A 25,381-nucleotide genomic window follows, 5' to 3' on the forward strand; every position below is an offset into this window, starting at 1 on the left:
AGTGCATTATATTTCTGCAGGAGGCGAACATGTGTCGTAGGGTTGACAGAGACTTCAGTATAGTGATGTGTGCTGTAGCCAGGGTCTGATTGCAATAGCCAATTCCAGTTCAGTATAAGTGGTTAATCATTTACAATGTAAATGGGAGTTTATTATTAATATAAGTATAATATGTTACATATATAGGCGATATACTTATATATTTAGGTAGTGTTACTATTCTTATGTATGCTGGATGTTCTGTTTACAAAAGTTGGAACTTGTGTATAACATACAAATATATATGTATGTATAAGTGCATACAAAGATGTATTTTGCACTCAGACACTGACAGAAGTAGCTTAAGAGCAGAGCAGGTGAATCTGACGAAGTGTTATTAGTGCTGCGTCCTAAATGTAGCTCTATCACAGTTATTAAAACATTGTAGCATCGCCATTTTTGGCCGTGTTCCATTAAAAAAGAAAAAAAGAAAGACACAGAAGACACGGCGAACTTATGAGAATACACAATCACTCGGGTTGCCACAGCAAATGGGCGGCATCGGAGGCAGTTTCTACCTCAGCATGTTGAATGGGACTGAAACGGCAAGTTTTGGAAAGGACGCTGACATCAACAACCACCTCCACCGCTCCAAGGACCTGCCCGACCTCAAAATGGGAATCCAGGACAACCGCTTCTACTACCAGGACCCCGTGCAGGGCGCCCCGGACAGCTGCTCCCTCGCCCTGCCCTACCCGCCCGGCCAGAGTGTCGCCGGGTTCGGGACGCAGCCGGGCAGGTTCTTCTCCCCGACGGCGCTCAGCAGCTGCCCCTACAACGCAGTCAGGTCCCCGGGAAGGGCTGGCGGCGGCGGACAGAGTTACACGTCCGGTGGAAGCGAAGGGTTCCCCCCGACAGGCAAAGAGGTCTACACCGCCAACGGAGAGGGGTACTCGGCCACCTTTCAGCACGGGTACCCCCGGCCGTCCCTGTACCCGCTGCCTGGGCTGCAGGTGTGCGGCCGGACTCAAGCAGTTCTCAACAACTACCCGCTGTGGGCAAAGTTTCACAAATACCAAACCGAAATGATCATCACCAAGCAGGGCAGGTGAGTACGGCCATATTATTATTATTATTACATATAAAACATATTTAATGATTATACACTTTAATGAATGTTGTAATTATTATTAGTAGCAGTATAGGAGTAGCAGCAGTAGAAGTAAACTAACAGAAGTAGAAGCACAAGTGACAGTAGCGGTATCATAATTAATAACACTTTAAGCAGCACTGGTCATCAGTGTTTGAGCTGGCACTGGTTGGTTGGGTCCAGACAGGGTGCCAATGCTGTTTGCCAATTAACGGTGTGCTTTGCCCGACGCTCAGTAGCGACGGATGCTAATGACCCACCCGGGCGCTCAGGTGCCAGTCAGCCCGGGTCTCGGAGGCCTGCAAGCACTTTCATTACACTTTGGAGCAGCGAGATCAGATTAGGAAGAAGAACGAATTAAAGGCTGCAAATTAAACCTGACAGATTTATTTTAGCTATCTCTACCACCCCCAGCCCCCATTCGTCCACTGAAACAAAACAAACTATAAAAGTGTGTAACTGTATACGTGTCTGCAGCCGGTGATGTAGCATCTTCAAGTAAAGTTTTACATGCAAAGCCCTCCACTCCCACACTTAACCCATCAGACCGATCACCCCCCCCCCCCACAAACACACACAACCACAACTGTACTGCACACGGTACACACATCCTAAAACAACACGCACGTCAGTCAGGTGTATTCCAAAACATCCCGCATCTGGTAGCAGAGCTAGACAATTAATTATTTGACCTTATCTTAATTGCATCTCTGTTTGTGATCAAACTGAAGGATTGAAGATTGCTGTCTCACACCTTTCAATTCGTCAATCGTTATTAATCCCCTTCATTGTTGTATTTTAACTCCGCTGGTGTATTGGACTTGTATAGAGCTTTTCCTATCAGTTGTGATATTGTTTTATAATATTAATAACAATATGCTGTGTTTATTATTGTGGTTATTATTGTTGCAAATATAGTGTTTTAGAGGGATACACGAGAAGCTGTATTTTACTAAAATACCTCGCAGACGTTGTGACACTTCCACAGCCCCCCTCTTACCGCCCCGAGGTGGAGATGCGGGGGGTCGCACACGCATGCAGGGATGCTGCCCGCAGGGTCACGCATCGCCCCCGGCCCGTCTGATAGGTCACTGCGCTTTCGGGGTCTGCGAGGCCGCACGATTAGCCGCCTAATGCGCGACTCGTCTTCACTGTGACACCTCGGGTTTCGGGCTACGAATTCTGTGTTGTTGTTGTTTAAACCTTACAGCAGAACATACATCAAATACTTGATTTATTGAAGTTATAATAATAATAATAATAATAATAATAATAATAATAATAATAATGTATAATAAGTTCCTCTTAAAGTATTGTATGTAAAGTATATATATATATATGTGTGTGTGTGTTACACAAAAATAAACATTCGTGAAGGTCAACACCTTTTGGGCTGGTTCAAAGACATCTATCTGACTGTGTGCGTGGAAACCATTATTTGTATATTCAAGTCTTCTGGAATTTAAACCCAGTTGATGAGTTAAAATCCAGTTAAAATCGCACAGAGAGATAACTCAATCGTACGATAATCAAGATCTCTGACATCAAGAAGTTAAGACTCAGGCAGCAGTCAATACGTGTAGCCAAAATGCTGCTGATTATTATTATTATTATTATTATTATTATTATTATTAGTAGTAGTAGTAGTAGTAGTAGTAGTAGTAGTATTGCAATGACATTTATAAATCTAATTTTCATACTGTATTGTAATGAGAAATACCACTGAAAATTGAAAGATTTATTTTTTTCAATCTGTAGCTTTATAATGCACAGAATAACCTGAATTATTTTTTATTTTATTTCGGCCTTCCTTACTATATCCAGACACTTGGATGTCTGTCCTCAACATCAGTGCAGTTGGAAATTGTTCCTGTTCCGCTGCTGTTGATTAAAGCTATGGTATGTGTTTCAAAAGTAAAAATTTGTGTTCGAATGCAAAATCAAACACTTCAGGACTCTTATCTTAATAATTGGTCTTAGAAGATTATTTTTAAAAAGTCTTTTACTACTACAATTACTAGCAATAATATTGTTTATGTCTTTTATTTGATTTTCCCTTCTGGGAGGACTGCTTTTGTTGTTATTGTTGTTGCTGTAAATTCTACTACTAATTAATACAAATCATAAAAATACCAATAAAACACTGAAAAGTACACGGAACACTGTAACACTGAAAGTACACATTTTAATGTTCCACATTTTTTTTAACTGATGGCCAGATTGAATATGATCTTAGGTCATTATAATGCAATTTTAATAACTATAATAAATAATAATGTTAATAATTATCATATTAGGTAAGCTGTAAAGCAATGCAGCATTCTTATCACTTCTATTAATCAGGGCAATGCAGACAAGATTGGTCCTATCTTGCCAATACTTATTTTTTGTTGTTTGTTTGCCTTCAGGACAGTAAATTAGTTTTTAACTTGAAAATAAACTTCATGTTGCATGCACTAAGCACAACCAGCCATGCAAAACATCCTAGCTGATGCACCCAGCACACGAACAACAATACAGTCTAATGCAGATTGATACGGTTAGGGCATCAGTGCCGACTCAGCCCCCCTCACACAGTTTCTACACCTACTTCTTGCAGGAAAGCTGTGCAGTTCTGAAGTACTCTATTTAATTGAAAGTTTGGTGATAGGTGAAATAAATATGTGACAATTTTATGAGGCTGAGGGAAGGTTCTGTGCTTCCGTTCAGCAGCGGCACAACAATCTAAAATCCAAAAGTCAGTTTATTTATTTACTTACTTACTTTGTTTGTCTACAGCAGTGTAGTGAGTGTTAAATGGCCCATATTGTGTGTGCTTATGCCAAGGGCTACTGTACATATTTCTTAATAGGCACCTCTGCAAGTGGCAGACTGTTTCTCCCGATGCCTCACACCTCCATTCAAGGTGGTCACAAAATTGTTACAACTAAGAATAGATATTGGCTCCTGCAGATAGGACAGGATGGTGATAACATAACTTGACATTACACACAGTGGTTCACAGTAGTTTCACAGTGTCAAACAGGAGTTTATAATAAAAAGAGATAACATTGGGAAGTTGTAAAGGTCCGATGTGGAGAAACAGAGCAGAAGAGCTCAGTTTACTGTAAAGAGAATATATCCGTAAACAGTTGCCGGTCAGAGAGTAGGTGAACAGAATGACAACAGGTGCTTAAAATGTAGAATGAGTAGGTGGTACCGTGTGGGGCAGTGCTTTGTGTTCACATCTGTTTCTGTGTCGCTGTGAAAACAGAGCTGCAGTTTATACTTTGCTTTTTCAGTGTACAGGAATCCTTGTGAAATACATATCCACCACATTGGATTTCAATATACACGGCTTACAGCACAGGAAGATAATCCGGGGAATTTTGAATATTGTTAGGTTCTTTTTAGATGTGTCAGTGTTTTAAATTGAATCATGTGTTTGTTTCATTCATTTTGAAGTCCTTAAACGGTGGTGGCAGTGTTCTGTTGTCAGTTAGTTGTGGCGTAGATGTTTCAGGAGAGGTGTTCTCAATAGAACAGAGAGACAGTTTAACACAAATGCACAATTTTGAGATAGTTTGAATATTTTAGTCATGAAAAGACCAGCCAAGCTTTCATCTCTCGCTTACCAACCTCTTCTGCCTCCGCCCGAGTTCCTCTGATAACATGTCACATAAACCATATTCACAAAGGACTGATCTGATAGGCAGGCAATAGATGAACAAAGCCGAATCTTTCTACACTTGATTTAAATGCAGACCGGCAACTGGCAGGTTTAGGGAATGGTGACTGATTTTGGGTGGGCTTACAGGCTTTGAGTATTTTTTATTTTCTATTTCGGCTAGTAATAATAATAATAATAATAATAATAATAATAATAATAATTACAAAAATATAATAATACAATCAAAATCTATATTTCATCATTGGAGCTGGTGTCTCCAACCCCTGTCCTTTTTGTTTTAATTCAAGCCCAGGTCTCAGGCAGCGTAATTGAATCAGTTCCTGATCTTTAATCACCACAAACTGAAGGGCTGGGTAATCCCTCAGGACAAGGCTTATAAAGGACTGTAGTGTTTGGACTGAAGTTGAGCAACATCCTTTCTGTCTAACTGTAAATCTCATCTGCGCTCCGAGTCCCAGTCCTCTTTCACAGAGTTAAGTCTCAAGTGCCACATGGCCTGTGAGCAGGGAAGCAGTGGAGGATGGCAACAGGGCAGCGGCAGGGCATGCAGAATTGCATCTCTCTCTTTCTCTCTGTCTAAGTCTCCCTTGATGTAATACATTAAGCACTCATGCTGTAAAGCTTCAGAGGGGATTTTGAGTGTATCACTTCTGTGCTGCTGGGGTCTGGCGCGGTGTTCAGAGCAGGCTGGGTGTGGTTCATATGCATCCATGAGTTTGGCATTGTGGACCCAGCTGTGGACCCATTCCGGTCCCACCTCTGGGTTAGCATGACACCATATCGAAGGATAGTTTGGATCTCTGGAAGAGATTGATGGAGTCTGACAAAGACACGGTGGTTCCTGTAGTCAAAAGGCCAACGCTATTTGTTTGTTTTGGCAGCTCAGTGTCGATGTTCATGGGTTGACGTGAAAATGTTTGTTCATGTTGGCAATAAAAATAAATAAACAAACAAATTAATAAATGAATACGGTCACAACATAAGGTTTGAGGATGTGTGCCAAACTGCATCAAGCAACATGTATATATATATATATATATATATATATATATATATATATTTAAAAAATATCTTCTTGCAAGGGAAGTAAGATTCTTTCCATCAGATATCAATGAATATACCAGCTAATTAAATCAGTGTCACTCTTGGCTTCTGAAATTTAAATATCTTGTCAGCACTCCCTCTCGCCCGGGAAAGGCAACTCAATCTGAAAACGTCATCATATTGTGAAGTGCTTCTCGCATGTTCCATAGAGCAAGTCTTTAAAAAGTCTAGACTTTAGCGTCTTCGTATGAGTTTTTTTGTGGGGTGGGGTATTGTGTATTTATTGCGTTAATTTCTTGAGCAGATCCTGCCAGAGAAGCGTGTCATTGTCAGGAAGGTCCTGGGGCCTATGCCAACACTGGTTATATCAAAACCTCTAATCGCCACACATGCACATACACACACACACACACACACAAACACACACCCACACGTACACAAGCATGCACACACAAACAGATGTAAAAGCACACACACACACATCCATGCCAACCATCGAGACTCTGAAAATCCTACAGTACACATTCCAAGAATAAACCCCAAACCAGACAGGAACACTAAACAAAAACTGTAAATTGGCAGCGGTTCAGAAGACAGTAATTTATTGTTCTGTGTTTTCAATTTCAATCTCTGTCCAAGGCCCCAACCCATGTCTGAATGCCATCCAGATTTGTTTCTGTAGTATATATACCATAGTCAAATTGAACAATTACATGTTGATTTGCAAAAGGATATTTGTGCAGAGCCATTTCCAAAAACGTAATTAATTAATTAATGGTCGCTGATCAAACTCCTGGCAAAGGATTGATATAAAACCTGTCCTGTATCACCTTTCTTTCTGTACCTTTAAAAATATAATGGTTGCATAAATCTGGCTTAAAATCACACTGTTATTTAATGTTTTTGTTCCAGCTGAAGAGCCAGCTAGGGACTGGGGGTGAGGTGCTCTCCTGTGGTTTCTGTTGGCATTAGAAGAGCTGCCGGCTCAGGGCACCAGAGGGGTTCAGGGGGGCGAGTCAGGGGAAGGTGCGCTAGTGTAGGAGGGGACAGTGTGTCTGGCTCTCGCTCGCTCAGAGGAAATTAAGTGCGACTTTTCAAATACGAAGTTAAAGTTTTGCAGCATTGCTCTGCACAGGGAGATCTGCAGGATAATAATATTGATACTGCTGCCCCATGTCTCAGCTCTTACCACTTTAATAGCACAAAAACACTTAATGCGATGACATGTAAATTACCCCCCCTCTCTCTTTTGCTCTCTCTCTCTCTCTCTCTCTCTCTCTCTCTCTCTCTCTCTCTCTCTCAGGTTCAAGATCAAATGCTCTATTGGAACAACAAGTTTCATGTGTATTGCCCAATTTTCTTTTCTCTCGCACTCACTCACAGGAAAATATATCTACCTGTATATGTGTGTGTGTGTGAGTTTGTTTATATATATATATATATATATATATATATACACACAACTGGTCAAAAGTTTTAGAACACCCCCATTTTGCAAGTTTTTATTGAAATTTAAGCAGTTCAAGTCCAGTGAATAACCTGAAATTGTACAAAGTAAACGGTAAACTGGTTAAAAAATAAAGTTTAGATTACCAAAAACTGAAAAATAATGTACATTTCAGAGTTATATACTTTTACTACATCCTCTTAAACATTATTTGTCAGTGTTACACACAGCTCCTGTGTATAGAAGTTACACTGTATTCCTACAATGCGCACATCGTTTGACAGCTTATTCTCTTGGCTACCAGCGTGTTTAATTCTCAAACACATCCCATTTACAGTTTCCATGTCGCCCGCCGTCATTCAGAGCCCAGGGGTTAAACATGCAGTCTGCTCTGGGGTGGGGGAGGGGTCTCATTCAGACGGTCACAGATCACTCAGAAGCATGATTAACGATTAATCCAGTATTTATTATTTGATGTTCTTTAAAACACAGAGAAGTTCAGATCCAATTATGTAAAATTATTGTGTATTAGTACACTGTAAACAAAACTTTCCGTCTGTGTGTTGCTTCTACCAAAACGTGGATGGTCTTGTTTTGATCCCATTTCATAATGCGGAGAGGGTGTGTAAGTATGGGGGGGGGGGGGGGGGGGGGGGTATAAAACACATTTTTTTCACATCAGACAATGCTTCACATCGTTAAAAAGCTGAGAGTCTCAGCTTTCATGTGATACAACACTTGGCAAACAACAGTGCGCAATACACATGGGATTAAAGAGAAGCACACGGATTTGGTACCAGAGGGGTTTGTCAGCTTAGGGGTTACGTGATTCCATGGAACGATTCCATGATTTATTTTTTATCTCCAATTGTTTATTTGTTCAATGCTTTAATTTCGGAGTACGTTGAGACATCAAACTGCGTAAATTTCAATAACAACTGTAGTAGTGTACATAGATACACACAGACAGTATGTAGTTGGAAAGCAATTGCTATGGTTTTTGCTTATTCTGTTGTTTGAAGGAACTTGACAGACCACAAAGGAGTCTCTGGTCACCAGTGCTTTGCAGTAGTATAGGGCCCACACACACAATGAAGGCAGGCGAAGCTGACCCTGCCAAAGAAGTCTCATCCTACAAACTCGATCACTTCCTCTGACACACGTTGTGTGGTAAACATTGTCTCTTTAGCAGCGTACAATGCTGTCCATAGCACTGCAGGGTGCTAAACAAGGAGGGGGGGGTGAAATAATAATTTAAAAATATTAATATACTAAGAGAGAAGCAGAATGATGTAGAGATAGTGACATTTACTTATCTGATTTTCTGTTCTGTGGGTAATTCTTCTGTTGGTTGTTTTATTTTTTATTTTTATTTTTATTGAAACCCTTGAGGTGGCCATAGCTGTTTCCACAGTGTTCTGGTGACCGGGGCTAGGTTGCTTCTGTAGCCCTGCTCTCCATCACACTTGCCCACCCCATCCCACATGATCCCACTGGCTACTGGGTACGGCCTAACTGTCTGAATACTTCCCTTGAGCCATGTGCATGTGTCGCTGCAGCACCAGACCAGGGCTGTATGGCACCCTGAGAGCGCCCCAGCTCACAGTGACCCCGGGCTCAGGAGACCCCATCACTCTCCACTCTTTAAACACCCAACCCAATAACGCATTGTGAGAACAAATCACAAAGCAAACCAGCACTTCTTACTTTGGTTAGTCTGACTCAATGCATTTATTTTGGACTTTATTAGTATTTATACCATAACTGTAATTTAGTGCTTGCCCTAACACACCATGTTTTGTGATCCATATTTTTTTTACTCTATTAAATTCCCTCCTATCTATGTTGGCATCAAAGAACAGTTTGCTCCCGATTGACAGAAAACGCTAAAGGTTAGAAGTGAGAAATAAGAGAAAATAGGTTGTGGATTGCTTTGATCTAACTAAATACTGAAGTTAACGGTGACAGAAAAAGTGGGACACATTTTGCAGTGGGAGGAGTGAACAACCTGGGAAGTCACCCAGTTTCATAACTAGACAGGCTGGGTAACTGTTTCCTTCAAGTCAGAGGAACAAATTGCAATCTAGGGCACAAGGTGGGCTTCTTGCTTCGCGACAGTGTGCACCTGTCCTGTGACCCCTCTGTGCTGCACAGCTGTCTGCGCGCTGGATTGCAGACGGGTGCGTTACGTCTCCACTTGATTTACTTCACAGGAACCTCTAACTTTTGGGTGACGGGTCACGATTTCTGTCTTCAAAGCGCAGGAACAACAGTCTTCCTCGGCACACAAACACCTCGATTCCTAAATGGCTCCTCTCTATTTCAGCTTTGAAAGAAACGTCTTGCAAAAACAGAAAACATTTTACTTAATGTCTTCCTTCTTGTCAGCTAAGTCACATGCTGATGGGCACAGCAGTTGTAAGGCATTTTGGGCATTTCCTCCGAAAAACATTTTAAATGCGGCCTCTTCGCACCTCAACTCGGAGGTTGTATAGCGTTTAATAAGGTTATATTACCATACAAACAAGCGTGCTCTCATTTTAGGTATTTAGAAGCACATGTGTTTATATTGAATTTATTTATGTATGTATTTATTTTCCACAAGTGAAAACTAATTATTAGGCTTTCACTTCCCTGCCTGAAGACGCATTCCCGTCATTAGTGCAAAATCCATGGCCTTGTTCTAACTGGAAGGGTTTCCATGGCCAGCTGTACCTGTGTGTACCTGGCACTGCACTCGCACTTTGTAGGCGACGATGCCTTTTTGTCTTTTGTTTTCCGAGTTGGAGGTGTGAATCTCTGATTTCAGCAGGGCTACCCAGCAGCTGTAAAGTGTCCCCTATAGGGTTTGGTTTTGCAAAAGGAAAAAGATTATTCTTAGTGAGTTTATACCAAAGTGAATTTGACTTCTTGGCCGTGTGTGCCGCAGGACTTTAAAGCAAATTAAACAGCCAACTTCTGTCCAAAGCACCACTTGGATTACACAAGAAATTCAAACGCTTATGCCGAGGTAGTAACAAACCGTGTGTCTGAATGCAGCTGATGAGAAACAGAGCACTTTTTTAAGGGGATGTGCACTCTTTTCACTGCCCGCCGAGTAACAGCCTGGGATCCCAGGGCGGACGGGAGTAAATGGCCAGTAACGATTCTGTAGAATTCTGCTTTCCTGACCTTTGTTCCGATGACATAGTGCACATTTCCCCTGAAGCGCACAGGCAGGGTAGCCCATGTGAGGATGATTGTCAGTCACATTTATTTTTAAAACCCTTTTCACACAATGAGTGAGCAGCAGTGTAACCCAAAACACAGTGCAGCTCAGCTCTGCACAGCCTGGCAATACCAGGCTTATATTTAGCTGCAGAGCTGCTAATGTAATTTTACATGTGTAACATGTCTGTTTACACCATCCAAAAAAAAAAGACAAAAACTGTTCTTCTTCTTATCATTATGTTTGTTAATGAAATTGCCATTAAATGCTCTACACCCACATAACACAGAGTGTTTTATTAAAAACATACAGGTCCTACTTTTTTCATCAGTTAGAGCCCTGTGCCATTGTCCGTCCCTGCCAGATAACAGTTTTAAAATGCCAAAACATCAGGTTCTTCAAGGCAAAATTGAAAAACAATAATTTAAACGGAAATACAGACAGTTGCTCTGCAACCCAATCCTGATGTTGCCCATGTAGTTCTTACACCATGTGGGATGCCTTGGAGAGAAGGGGGCAAAATCTAGCTATTCATCTGGATCCTACACTATGGTGTTTAGTCCTGCGAGGACATTGAACGAAACTCTTGCTGCTCTCTGTCTCTGAGTGTTTCTTAGTAAGTCATTAAGAGTCTGATCCCTTGGTATGAGAATAACCACAGACCGAGTGTACAAAGTGTTGCTCCTTTGACTACACTAAGATCGCTCTCTTTGTAAAAGGAAGTGAGTGCATTCAGATGTAGGTTAAATCTTTTGCTGTGGACAAATATAGTACCAAAAAGCATTTTTTCTTACTCTGTCATTTCTTTTGATTACACTAATTTCAAACACTAGACACAAATGGTATGCCTTTGTACATGCTAGGGCCGAGCCACTTGCATTATTGCTAGGAGTGAATTTATTAAAATTGGGAAATAATTTGTCTAGTTCATTCCAGTTTAACAAGTAGTTTCTTTAAAGCTAGGTATTCTGTCTGAGCTTTTCCTGTAGTTCTCTAAACTACAGCTGATCTAATGTTGTGGGTTTTAATGTCAACAATATAACTAGGCTTAAAATTGTAAACATGAATCAATATATTTTTACATGCAGAAAAAAAAACATAACAACAAACAAAAATGAGTGTGTGTGTGGGATCCAGTATTTTTTTTGATAAAGATAAACTCTCTGTCTCTGCTATTTGAGAGTGTTGCTCAGCTGTATTTCAACATTATTGTAAAATTTGTAAATATGCACAAGTGGTGGTTGAGCTCCTGTGTGTTTAGGTGACACAGGTTACTTGTGGTTACCTTTTTCAGTCAGCAAAGAGCAATAAAGTCATCGAGGCTGGAAATGCACTGCTCAGCTTTAATCCTGCAGCGGCAACAATGGACTGAGTGCAGTACATGCACTGCGTTTATAACTCATTCATTACCCCAAATAACAACTGAGTGTGAATAACCTGATCGTAACTGGCCTCGATCAAATACAATCACCTTTTGATTCATGAGTAGTAGAAAGTGGCTTCTGACAATAAATATAAACCTTGAGTGGCTACAGATTTGTGCTTCGCAACTCACCGTCACATATGTCGCCAGGTACACTTACTCAAGTACAAGCCATTTGTCAGTTAATAGTTCAGTGTTAATAGGCTGTACATTACAGATTGTGTACCCTGTACCCTCTGTCATGAGACAAAAATACAGATACAAAAATAAGGGAGGTAGTTTGAGGGTCCACTGAACCTTAATGTTTCTTAAAAATTAGTAAAAAAAAAAGTAATTCCTTAATGAGGAGCAATGAGCTGTATTGGATCCCTCGTGCGGGCGGCTCTTAGCGCCACGGCTGGCTGGATTTCCTCGCCAGCCCAGCCAATGACTGGGGGGGGGCTCAGCTGTGTCTGAGCACTGTGCCATGCCCCTGCAGTGGCCGCACAAAGCTGAACAAGAGACAGATATGTTTATGTCTCCCGGTCCAATAGAGGAGCCTGTAGAGACACTCTGACCTCAAGGAGGGAGGCATCAGCCGGGGTTGGCTGCCATTCCCTCTTTGTGCTTAACTTCAATGCAGCTGCTAATTGGCCCGTCTTCAGTATGGGAAATAACACTGAAGGAAATACATAATTTGTATGTATATATATAATAAATAAACAAACAAATAAGCAACACTGGCCATGCAAAATAGGATCCAAAAGATGTGATACATTTAGAAATTGTGTGCTGGGAATTCTTTCACTTTTCTCCAGTGCACTGAAAGCAAAAGCAGTCTGTGGCCATGGAGGACGAGTGGAGGTTCAGGGTGTCTCTGTCCATCACAGTGCATTCCCCAGCATTTACCAGAATGATTTAAAATAGACAGACAGACAGACAGACACTGTCATCTTCACCTACTCTGCTGTCTACTCTTGTGACAGAAGCAGTGGGGCCAGGCCGCAGCATGGGCCCCAGCACTGGTCCCGGCTCTCAGCACTGTGCTCTCATTACATGGGAGGAAGGGTTAACACTTTGCATTACATGTGTCAAAAAACCCAGAGGCCCCCACCTCGCCTGTTTTCAGCCAGAGGCGTCCTTCGAAGCATGAGGAAGTCCTGTGCTGAACCTCATCAGCAAACCAGCATCTGCACTCACACACCAGCAGAGAGAGAGAGAGAGAGAGAGAGAGAGAGAGAGAGGGGAGGAAAGAAATATACAGTTCTGGGAAAAATTAAGAGACCACTCCAAGTTCAGAATTCAATGTTAAGTGGTCTCTTAATTTTTTCCAGAGCTGTATATGAACAAGTGCCATTAAATTTCTGATAGCCCTACAGAGCAATGAGACTCTTTTGAAGTGCAGGTTGCTTTGTGTCTTTGTTGTTTTTTTCTTCTCTCTCCCTCTCTCTCTCTCTCTTCTAGTATATTTAGAGGAAGGCAGGCCGAGCTCCCTGTGAGGTTTCACTTTGCTCTGCTCTGCGCTTTGAAGCGCGCCTTGCCTGTGTGCAGCGGTGTGGCAGCCCTGTAACTCACTGTCTGTTTTCAAGTTTTCCTCTAAAAGGAGAGGAATTCACCCAAAATCAGTCGGCAGCCTGGTTACGCCTTTCACTTCGACTCTGAAACAGTGATGTTAATCTATGTGGTACCATTTGTTACTTTTAATACTCTGCCCCACACAGCCAGACACAGCGGGGGGGTTGAACGAGCTGTTCTGTCACTGAGAATTAATGATGACAAGTGTTCTTTAACACAGTCACGGCACCTTTACCCCTAAGGATCTGCCCCTGCCATTGTGCTCGACCCTGTGCTTAGTTATTGGTTAATTAACAAACAGAGTAAAGTGCACACTTCAAAACAGTCCACTGGGATCCTGAGACCCTGAGGAAAAGGGGTTTTCCCTTCATGTCCAGCACATACAGCCCCACACTGTGAGGCGGCTCAGTGGCAAGTGAAGTACAGGGGCGGGCAGTGCCACTGAGCTGTGTGCCCCCGGGGCAGTGGTGCCTGGCTGAGCACCGGAGGGGGGCTGGGGTGCTCGCATAATTTTAGAGTAGCACAGGAAGTGTACCAAGTGGCTGGAGATGTATTTCATTTTCCTGTGAATGAGAATAGTGTCTGCGGTTCAGTAAGTACACATATCTGGACAGATCTATTTATGATCTATTTATGTATTTGCCATATATGCATCTGCTGCAAGTAATTTAAAGAAAAATGACAAAAAAATATTAGGACTATAGTTCAGGGCATATAACTGGCAATTCATAAATGTACAAGAACTACTTACTAATAATTTCCGTATGCAAATTAAATTAGATTTTTAAATTTCTATTTATTATGGCATTTTATTGAGTGCTGTAAAAACTGAAGGTGATTCAATTTAGTTATATATATAAATACACATATATTTTGTATGTATATATTTTAGGGTTACCTTTGGAGTCAACAAACTGAGATAAACTAAAGCTAAAAGGAGCCAATTTTCAGTTCTGCCTGAGTAAATTCTCAGAATAGAAACTGCTGCTTTGAAAAAAAAAATGTACTGGTCTGTTTGTGTGATTAATTTGTTTAGTTTACTTTTTAGGAAGCAATTTACAGATGGAGGTAATTTCAGTGCAGTTATAAACCCAGTGATGCTCACACTGTGTCTGCAGCCGTTCCAGATGAGTGACTCTCTTTTTGTACCCAGAGGAGGAGGTCTTGAAGTTGACTCTGGCAATTCAGTTTCAAGGCAAATAAAGACAAGGTGGCCCTATGTTTTATTCACTGAAACCGTCAAGCTGCATTCTGTCCTGGGCCGAAATGAAACATGCGGCATGTGGGACTTTCCCAAAAATCACAACAGTATTTAAATGGTAGTGATTAATAAATTAATGTCCCTCAGATGATATGTTAGTGTAGCCCTGTCTCTCCCCTTTTTCATTTTGAATAATTAAAGTTTCCACAAGCTGTCTGAGTCTGCTCAAAGCTGATGAAATTTCAATGCTTTTTTCTTTCTTTTAATTCTGTCTCTAAAAAATTAACCAGCTGACACGGAAAGAGCAAAGTCTATTTCTGGTGCCTTTTATTCGATTTCTATTTTTTTATTTTCTTGCCTTAAGACTTCCTGTTGTGCTGCTGGGGTGTGAGTGTGTGGGTGGGTGAGTGTCTGTGTTTGCGCATGCCTATGTGTGCTTGAATGTATATCAGTGTGAGTGATTGTGAGTTTGTAAATGTGTATCTGTGTGTGCATGAATGTTTGTTTAATTGTGCAAGCGTGCGTGTGCACATGTGTGTCTGTGCATACAAGTGAGTGTGTGCGCATGTGTGTCTGTGCATGTGTGCAATTATGTGTGCATGTGTGTCAGTGTGTGCATGCATGCAATTGTGTGTGCATGTGTGTCTGTGTTTCTCAGTGCGAGCTTGTGTGCTGTGTGTGCGTGTGTGCGAGTATGTCTTGTGTGTGCATGCATGTGTGTCTGTCTGTGCATGTGTCTGTGGGGACTGCAGGTGTCCTGTCTTCGCCTGTCTGCTCCTCTGCTGTTCAGGACAGAGAGCCCCTATCCCTCAGCGCTGGTGGGAGCTGAGAGCAGCACCTCCTGGGGTTGCCACAGTACAGCTTAGGAAGCACAGCTGATGCACCATGGCCACTCATGTAGAGGATAAGCAAGGCAGACCATGATACAAGCAATGGAAAACCAAGGCAAAGCACAGTATGCACCTGCTGTAATTATGGGAAAACCATAAGAAGTTTGCCACATTCACAGAGTTGCTGTGGCAAGCTGTCATCAGCGCAGGGGCAATTGCCAGCCAGCTCACTGGGGCATTCCAGCACCTCTAAGGGGAGACGTAAACCTTTGAGGTTTCGTTACAGTTGCCCATGGGTGAGAGAGGAGCAGAACTGCACTGGCCCAGAGGAGAGCCCGAGTTTTGTGCAGTGTTTCTGTGCCGCCCTAGGCGCCACGGTGTAAAGCCCGATTCCCCAGTGAAAAGCAGCGCAGCACGCGGGTGGCTCAGCCTGGTCACAGATAGATGGGTGTCTTCTGAGAGCAGCCACGAAGATGCTGCTGAATTTTGACATAAACTAAAAGCGAAGCTCTGCTGTGAGCTGTGATTTAATGGGCACGCTCATGTGGAAACCTCTGCCTGGTGCATTTTATATATATATATAGTTTTTTTTTTCTGCATTGTGCTCAGACTAATTTCTCCACTTCCTTGAAATGGTTAAATACTTCAATGGAACTAAACAAGCTTCTCTGTATCTGAATATTTGACAATATTTATCTCAGGGTTTAAACCAGGAGGGGGACACAGACAGGTTCTGTAGGATTGATGCACTTCTCACCTGTTTAATGTATTTAGATTTCACTGTGATGAGACCAGTGTTGTTGGTAGTTTTTTCAGTTGTTTTGCCGTCACAGAGCAGATCTTCTAAATGTAGATAACTTGGCCAAATTGACTTAGACACCAAAGTCAATTCACTCCTCCCCTGTCCAGCTCACCCTTCATGGTTGTTGCCAGTCCCAGTGCACCGCAGCCAGAGGGGCACCCCGCCAGAAACCCCCCCACACACACACACACACGCACCGCTCTGCCTGTCTCAAGACGTGGGCCTGCACGGTATAGCTGTGCGTCGCGCTCCGACTCAGACTAGCCACATGCAAATGCACACCCTCGCTGGTACTTTCTTTGGTTTTCTACCCCCAAGTTGTGATTTCTTATAAAGAGGCTGTGTTTTAATAATTCAGGCAATATCAGGGTTCACTCAACCCAGGAAAATGACACAACCTCTATTTTGTTTCATTTTTGGTTGTCGTCTTTTCGCTCTGGTTAGGATTGTGTAGGCTTCTGTCAGGCCAGTTTCATTTGAAGAAAGTTCAAGACTGGTTTCTTTTCTCAGTTATATCGGCGAGTGAAGGCTGAGCGGCCCCACGACTGACTGGGAGCATTCCTCGAGAAGAGATGCTTATAACACTGTAATAATGGTCTGTTTTTGGCATCACAAAAAAAAAAAAGTTAATCTGTTTTTTCTTTCTTTCTTACTTTCTTTCATGTATTTAATCAACTGACTTTCCCCACTTTACATGCGTTTACTATGAAAATACTTTTACATTTTTATTTGAATCAAAACATCCATTACATCAAGGAGAGATGCACACCTCGTAGTTTACTCGGGACATCGTTTCATACTGGAAATCTGAATAATCACCCAGTAAAAGGAACCTAATATTTTCGTTAGCAAACGCTAATCCACCTCAGTTTCCAGTAAGTGCTTTTTGAGATGCCAACCGTGCAGTCTGTCAGTCTGCTGCACTCGCTCACAGCGGCCCAGAAAGCAGAAGCGAAAGGGACCCGTGCTGCCCAGGCGAGCAGGAGCCAGACCCGGATGGTCCTCGGTTCTGTCCGGTCTTTTGGTGGTAAATTAAACAATGTACTTGTAACAGGTTTTGTCATGGCATGAGTGTGTGTTGACAGGATGTTTTCTAAGAAGCACATATTAAATGGGTTTCCTACGAGAGTAATCTGTGCGCTGATCAGGAGTGCGCTGTCAGGGCTGCTGGTGAACTTGATGGAAACAGTGTGTTGTATGTGTGCATATTGATACAGACGTGTGGATAGGTTTACTGCCGCTTATTGTGGTGCTGCCTGATTCGCTCTCCTTATCTCTGAATTCATATAAACGGACTGATTTAGAAGAAAACACGATTTCAGTTTGTCAGCTAAGAGAGAGAGAAGAAAAAAACTGATTAAGAAAAAAGGAGACATGAAATCACCACCCACTGCTTCTGTGCAGCGCTGGGCTGACGCAGTGAGTCAGGGCTGGGGTTGGGTGGCTCACCTCAGTCTGAGTGGGGCTGAGTGTCTCTGTGAGGCTGGCCCAGGCTGTGGAGCCAGGCCCTTTCAGGTCTTTATTCGCCCTCATGGCCTCTTCTCTATATGAATAATTCAGCACCAGGGGCTGGAGTTTTTTTTCAAGCACTGAAATAGTCCTACACCACTGCCATTGCCCACATTGGTACAGCTTGTGATCCTGCAGCTTGTAGATTTGTATTGTAGATTTTTTTCTCATCAACAACAACAATAACAATACAAGAAAAAAATCGTCATGGATGAAACAGCTCAGGTTTCCATCATCTCAGCCAGTACAGCTGAGAGCATTTCCTCTCTGAAATGGAAACGATACTCACTTTGTGCCTTTTAAATACTCTGTGGTAAAGCGCTATATATATATATATATATATATATATATATATTTATTTATTTCTGTATTTACGTATATATATTGCTATATGTATGCTTCCACCCGTGTCTTTTTTAATTGTTATCCTCATGACACTTGTACAGAATAGACCGTGGCACTTTCCTCAGGTGCAGGGCAGGGCAGGTATCATCCTACTGCTGATATCATCTCCAGCGGTGTTACTGCAGCGGGTGACTGAGCGTCTGCAACAGACAGCGCACTGACACCTCCTGCCCGCTGATCTGCACTGACCTCTTCAGTGACCCGTGTTCAGTTGCCCCTGCGGTGGCGCTGGAGTGCAGTTCGGTTGTGCACAGTGCCTTGAAGTCACTACTTTTGCTTGACTAAGGGAAATGCTGCTGTATTAAGTGCTTCACTTATTCAATATCTAAGGGCTTTGTGACTGGGCTGGGCTGGGCTGGGGAAGACTACGCTAGACTAGACCAGACTGGGCTGAAAGAGGGGCGGGTCAGTTGCCCTTAGGGTGCGTTGAGAGGACCAGTGTGACACCGGTCAGGATGTGTCGCGCTGCAGAAGAGTGAGAACGAGAAGTAGTAATAGAAGTACACTGACGTTGACGTTTGTTGTTGGTTTGTTTTTTGTTTGTTCTTTTAGGAGGAACATGGTTAGTTGATTTGACTTGCCAGCAGTGTGCATTTAAATGTTGTCTCCTGTTCCTCTGATTCCCCACTTTCAGAGACCAGTGGCAGGAAAAGGCCGAAACTCAGTTAGGGACTTCTCTCTTTGTTCTTCCTTTCCCTGAGTTTCAGGGTGTTGTTGCCCAGAACTGCCCCAGTGCTGCAGACTCGGCGAGCGGGGCGGCTATATTTAATGGCTGGGACATTCGATCCTGTAGATGTGTTCTGCAGCTGCCCAGGTGTTTGAGTCTCACCCGAGCAGACCGTAACTCGGCTATTTCTGGAGTGTCAGTAGTGCTGCCCAGCCTGCAGCAGCTGGGCTTGTTTGTCTCACGTATTGGGGCTCGAGGGCGGCAGGAGGCTGTAAAGTGGGGCTGTTCAATTCATAGGGAGAACCCCGGACAGCATGGCAGAGCCTGGCAGCTGGCTTGTGACTGCAGGTATCCATCATGGCAGCCTTTGAAGCACGCCAAGGGAGAGAAACAATATTAAAATGCAGAAAAAAACGTGGCAGCCCTGAGAGGAACCTGTGCTGCTGAGCATCTCTATTTTCCTGAAAATGTATATTGTCTTTTTCCTGATGAGGGCCCACACACACACCCTCCCTCCCCCCACCGCCAACGCCTGGGGAGTTACTGACCCCTCTGTCACCTCCTGTGTTCGCAGGCGGTCCATGGGGGACTGGTGATCGTACGCAGCCCACACCCCCCTTCCTATTGACATCTTTTATTAATTGCCCTCATTAATGATTAAAGTCTCTTCGGCCCACACAGCCTCCTAACCCCTCTCCATGCCACGATGGTTTTAAAACACACAGCTCCATGCATTGAGGAGCCTGAGGAGGAGAAACTGCTCCCCCTCTCTTCTCTTTTCTTCTTTCTTTCTTCTTCTCCTCCTCCTCCCTCCCTCCCTCCCTTTAGCTACAATCTTACCAATACCAAACCTGAAAAAACTATCCCAAAACCTTCGACAGACAAGGATTGAATTCCATTTGGACTCTCTCTCTGTAGGAGGATGTTTCCCTTCCTGAGCTTCAACATCACTGGGCTGGAGCCCACTGCCCACTACAACGTGTACGTCGACGTCATCCTGGCTGACCACCATCACTGGAGATACCAGGGCGGCAAGTGGGTCCAGTGTGGCAAGGCAGAGGGCAACATGCCAGGTAAGGTCCAGGACGGGGACCGAAACGGGGATAGAGATGGAAATGGGGATGGGGGCACAGGGACGAGAAAAAGGAGTCTGACACAAATATCTCCCCATTCCCCCTGTTTTCTCTTTCTCTCTTCCTCGTTCTTCCCCTCCCCCTTGTGCTGTCCTCCCTTCCTTCCTTCCTCGCTCTCTCACTCTCTACCTCTCCGACAGGCAACAGGATGTACATGCACCCAGACTCGCCCAACTCCGGCGCTCACTGGATGAGGCAAGAGGTCTCCTTTGGGAAACTGAAACTCACCAACAACAAGGGCAGCTCCAACAACGTGGCACAGGTACTGCACACTGAGCGAGAGAGAGAGAGAGAGAGAGAGAGAGTGAGAAGTGAGCGACCGAGCGAGTGAGTTAGGGAGTGGGCAGCAGAACCCTGATGCGCTGTTTCTGTGCACAGATGATCGTGCTGCAGTCTCTGCACAAGTACCAGCCCCGGCTGCACATTGTGGAGGTGAAGGAGGATGGCAGTGAGGATCCCTACCTGACCGCCAAGGCCCAGAGCTTCGTGTTCCCTGAGACGCAGTTCATCGCTGTCACCGCGTACCAGAATGCAGACGTGAGTACCAGCCACATACCTGCCCTGTACCCACCCCATACCTGCCCCGTAACCGTTCCGTACCCACTGTATACCAGCCCTGTGCCAGCCCCATACCCACCCCGTGCCAGCCCAGTTTGTCATTACAATGGAAACTTATGAATGCATTGTCTAACAAAGCCACCTATAGGCCACAGCGTGTTGTCACTCAGGCAGACCCTGCCTGTTTAAAGGAGTACAAAGCCCTCGGGCAGTGTCCTCTCTCTCATAGATCCGGGGGTTTTTATTCGCAGCCTGTTGTTGCCGGTGGCTCTGTGCCACACAGGGTCGGAGCAGCTGTGTCCCAAGAGAATAAAGAATAAATGCAGAATCAGGCTGAGGGATGGCCCCAGCGCTGTGAGGGGCAGGAGGGATGAATTCCAACACAGTGTGTTGCTCATTCGTTGGAGAGTTCAGTGCCCGAGGGAGCGGGTTTTCAAGCTCTTGGGGACATGGTGAGAGGGGCCCCTGGGAGACTGTGTGTCCCTCCAGAGCCTGGACACGGGCTGCAGGCTGGCTGCTAGAGGGCAAACGTGTGGTGTGTTTTGTGAGCGCAAATCTAACGTAGGAAGAAGCTGCCTGGCGTAACACTCTGTAAATCTGCCAAAGGTTTTAGTTTTTTTTCTCCAAATCAGACCCCCGGCAGTGAGGGTGGCATTGAGCGCACAGGGCTGAGCAGAGGAGGAGCTTCGTAGTCTGGTAGATATGGAATGTTTCCACTTAAAAAAGGCCTGGAGGAAATAAAGACAGGAAGTAGCATCTTAGAATCAGGTATCAGCAAACAAGAAACAGTGCTGAAATGGAGGAAGGAAGGACGCCTTGGTGGTGTTGCAAGTGTGAACTGCACACACCGGCGTCAGACCTGTAGAGGGGGTTGCCCCGTGTTTCCACAGCCCTCACTTGATCTGGAATGTAAGAGCTCCCATGGGAAAGACAAACCCCACAGCGGCAAAAGAGTAATCCAGGGTACAGGGGGCTCCCTCTGGAAGGGAGGAAGGGCTCGGCATGACTGAGGGATTGAGTCACTGGAAATGCCACTGATCTCTCCCTGTCTCTCTCTCTCTGTCTCCTTCCATGGTAACAGATCACTCAACTGAAAATAGACCACAACCCCTTCGCGAAAGGATTCCGTGATAACTTTGACACGTAAGTTAAAAAAGAAAATGTACTTAAACACATACACACTCTCATTATATATATTTAGTGATCAAATTAGGGTTTGATTTTGGTGTGGGTTAGGGTTAGAGTCCACACTAACTTAGGCTTTTGTTATGGGTGGGGTTGCATTTCTATCACATAACTGAATGGGGTATTGGTTTGTAGGGGCCTAGCTTGGCATTTTGGTGTTGCCCAGGGCAGCTGAGCTACTGATGCAACACAATGGGTTACTGTGCAGTGTCTCTTCTTTCTGCCTTGCAGTAAGCATCACCACACAGCATAAAGCATCTGAACGGGTGTTAATTAATTGCTATATCTGTATTAGCTGAAGATTTGAATGTGGAAGAAAAAAATATGATAAAAAAAGTGATACTCCAAAACTGGAAAATGTGCGCAAACTGAGAGTTAATGACATTTAGGTTGTGCAGAGAGCAGGATACTGAGTCATTTATCTACATTCTGCATTCAAATTAGGGTAATTTTGTGGTCTGGTCTAGTGTTAAATAATAATATGAAGAATAAGAATAATATTTGGGTACAGCGCACTCCTAACCCCTGCTGTGTGGCGGTTCTCTGCAGGATCTATGCCCCCCAGGAGACAGACCGGCTCACCCCCTCGCCCATCGACGGGCCGCAGTTGCTATCAGGGAACTGCTACCAGCCCTACCTGCCAGAGCAGTACATGGGCACGCTTCCCCAGGGCCGCTTCTTCGGGCGCGAGCGCGCGGGCATGGGGCATGCCGGTCACCAGACCCACCAGGGGCTGGCTGCACACCCGGGGCAGCCCAAGGAGCCCGGCAGCAGCCCGCACGGCCGCTGGTACCTGCCCGGCCAGCAGGGGGCGAGTGCAAACCGCCTGGAATTCAACTCCTATGACTCCGACTTCTCTGGCAACGGCTTCATGTCCTACAAGCCGTTCCCCATCCAGACGGCCGCCCACCACCCGCTGGGCTACTACCCGGACCACCCCTTCGGCCCTGGGGCCGTGTCCACAGCCGCCGCTGCGGGGGGCTGGGGGCCCAGCCGCCCCTCCGCACCGTACCTCAACGCCCCCCACCCCCACCCGCACCCTAAAAGCAGTCCCAGCCTGAGCTGGTTCCGCCCCATGACCTCTGACCCCCGGCTGCACCACTCCATAGTCCCGGAGCTGCAGCAGAACCCGCCCCTGCCCCCTCTGCCCCCACCTCCGCTGCAGGACAAGCCTAAGGAGCCGGGCCCCGGGGAGGACTCCTGGCTGGAGCCGCCGTCGGTGAAGTCGGTGGACTCGGCCGACTCGGGGCTGTACGAGGGAAGTGCCGAGAGCAAGAAAAGGAGGGTGTCGCCCTACGCCTCCAGTACGGAGAGCTCGCCGCCCAACCGGAGCGCAGACACCTGCGAGAAGGACAGCGGCAGCGACGCCGGGTACTACGGCTTTTACACCAACTGAGCCCCCCGCCCCCACCTGGGTCACTCACTCAAACACCGCACACACGCCCTGGTCCTGATTCTGTTCTGTTTTTTATTAGTTTTTAAGTTTGGTACAGATATATAATTCAAGGATTCTGAGCGGGAACTCTGCATTTACTGTGGGACAAGCAGGGACAGACAGACAGACAGACAGACACACGGACTGCAGGTTCTGGTTCACTGTTCTTTCTTTTTTTTATGATGACGCTGATGGTTTTTAACACAGTTATTATTATCATCACTAACAATAATTTATTTTTATTTTGCTGTGGGCAAGTTCTGTTTTTCTAGGGAAGGGGGGGCGGCAGGGGCTGTTGGGTGACCCTGTGACCTGGTGACCCTGTAATGTTTGTTGACCCTGTGACCCCATTCACAGGCAGGTACGTGAATCTGCTCCAGGGGCCAACCCTGGGCTCACATCAGTCACCAAACACCTTCCACCTGCCTGATGACCCCCCCCCCCAGCTCTGCCGCCTCCAGCCTCAGCACTGAGATGGACATGCTTGGACTGGACCGAGCCTGGACACTGAAGCAGGAGACCAGGTGTCCGCATGGGGACAGGCTGAAGGACTCTTGGACTAACCCACCACGTTATTCGTGGGTGGGATGGGTGGGTGAAAGGAGTGGGTGTGTGTGGGTGGGGTGGGGGGTCGGTCATATCTAGCGTTCGTACCTCATCCTGTCACAAAGGTTGTGCATTGTTCTTATCGTGATGTGGGAGTGTGTCGTTGTCGTGGTCCAGAGGGGGACCGCGACTCTCGCAGACAGCTGGTGTATTTCATTCACTTTCTTATTTTTTTTATTGTATTTTCCCTTCATGAAACACCAGCCGGTACAGGGTCTGAGACGGGTTATTGGCTGTAGTTGCTAGCAGGTACTACCAACAAACATCAGGGCTCGTCTGTCAGGGGCCTCACAGAATTGATGTACAGATAAGTTATTTGTCAGGGAACCAAAGTGAAGAAAAAAAAGAGAAAAGACAATATGTGCAGCCTGCAGTTGAGAGAGGTGGGGGGGGGACTGCAGTCCAGTTATAGTGGAGTAACTTATTTTCGTAGGTTTAATATACAAAGGGATTTTTACCATTATTGTTATTTTATATATTTTTCATGTAAAGTGTATTCAAATAATAAGTGTAATGTGATATGTATATACACTCTCTGTCTGTCTCAAAGTATATATTGAAGATAACAAGTCAAATTAATAATAATAATAATTATTATTATTATAATTAGTATTATTATTATTATTATTATTATTATTATAAACTGCCTAAAACAGCTGAAGTTGTAATGCAACACAGCAAATCCTTGGCTCTGATCAGCGAGAGGCAGGTCGCACTGCCTGTGGTAAACGGGTCCCTCTAGTGGCCATTATGAGTTCAGTACTGTAGTGGTGGGACAGATAATAAGCGAGCCACTGGCGCCACCAGGTGTCAGCCGGCTGTCAGCGCTTTTGCTGTTTCTTTCTTCATCTGATTTTCTGGCGGATTGGCGGCAGAAGCATAAAATACGAGAACACGCACAGCAGGGCAGTGTAATAAAGGAGCAATACATTATGTGTTTGTTTGGTTTTTATATCCAGTCCCAAACCAGAATTGTTATTTTTAATTTAATTTTTTTAAGTGTAAAGAAGTGCAATTAGGGAGGCATGGGCTGGGGTGGGGCAGTTATTTATTTATTTATTTATTTTTAAATCCCAGCTCCTCAAAATGAGAAGACCCATAGTGAGGTTTCTTGACTATTTGAGACAATCGGTATTTGCACTTGCTCTTTTATATACATATTGATGTTCCTTTGTGCATTTTTTAAAATCTTTTTTTGGAACCTCTGATGTGCACAAAAACAACACAAGTTGTGTGTTATATGTGTCTGTTTGACCGAGACAGGCTGCAGAGGAGCCGTGTAAAACAGTGCACGTCTGTCTCCTGGTTTTGTCCTGTCTGCGACTCTGTAGTTTTGTGTTTCTGCAGTGCGGAGCCGCCTGCCTGAGACTCAGCTGCACAGAGAAGCACAATGAATAAACGAGTAACAGCGGTCTATGACGTCTTCCTTGCACTCATTAACATCCAACAGTAGATAGAAAAAATATATAATTCCCATAATGGCCTTAACCCTCGCCCCCCCCAACCCAACCCAAGAAAAATAAATGTAATTCCCAGCATCTTTGGTGATTCTGAGGAGTTTTAATGGAAGCTAAA

At 44.6% G+C, this 25,381-nt stretch overlaps 1 protein-coding gene across 1 annotated transcript; it reads left to right on the top strand.

The window, feature by feature from the left end:
* Positions 1–66: 66 nt before the first annotated feature.
* On the top strand, positions 67–23,777 carry tbx21 (T-box transcription factor 21). The gene is made up of 6 exons (XM_066698850.1): positions 67–1,087; positions 19,808–19,962; positions 20,163–20,284; positions 20,401–20,559; positions 21,662–21,723; positions 22,315–23,777. Exons 1-6 carry the CDS (start codon positions 531–533, stop codon positions 23,159–23,161), a joined length of 1,902 nt encoding a protein of 633 aa, XP_066554947.1. The 5' UTR covers positions 67–530; the 3' UTR covers positions 23,162–23,777.
* The last annotated feature ends 1,604 nt before the right edge of the window (positions 23,778–25,381 follow it).

Source organism: Amia ocellicauda, chromosome 3 (genome assembly GCF_036373705.1).
Source record: "Amia ocellicauda isolate fAmiCal2 chromosome 3, fAmiCal2.hap1, whole genome shotgun sequence".
In the NCBI taxonomy this organism is placed as follows: Eukaryota; Metazoa; Chordata; class Actinopteri; order Amiiformes; family Amiidae; genus Amia; species Amia ocellicauda.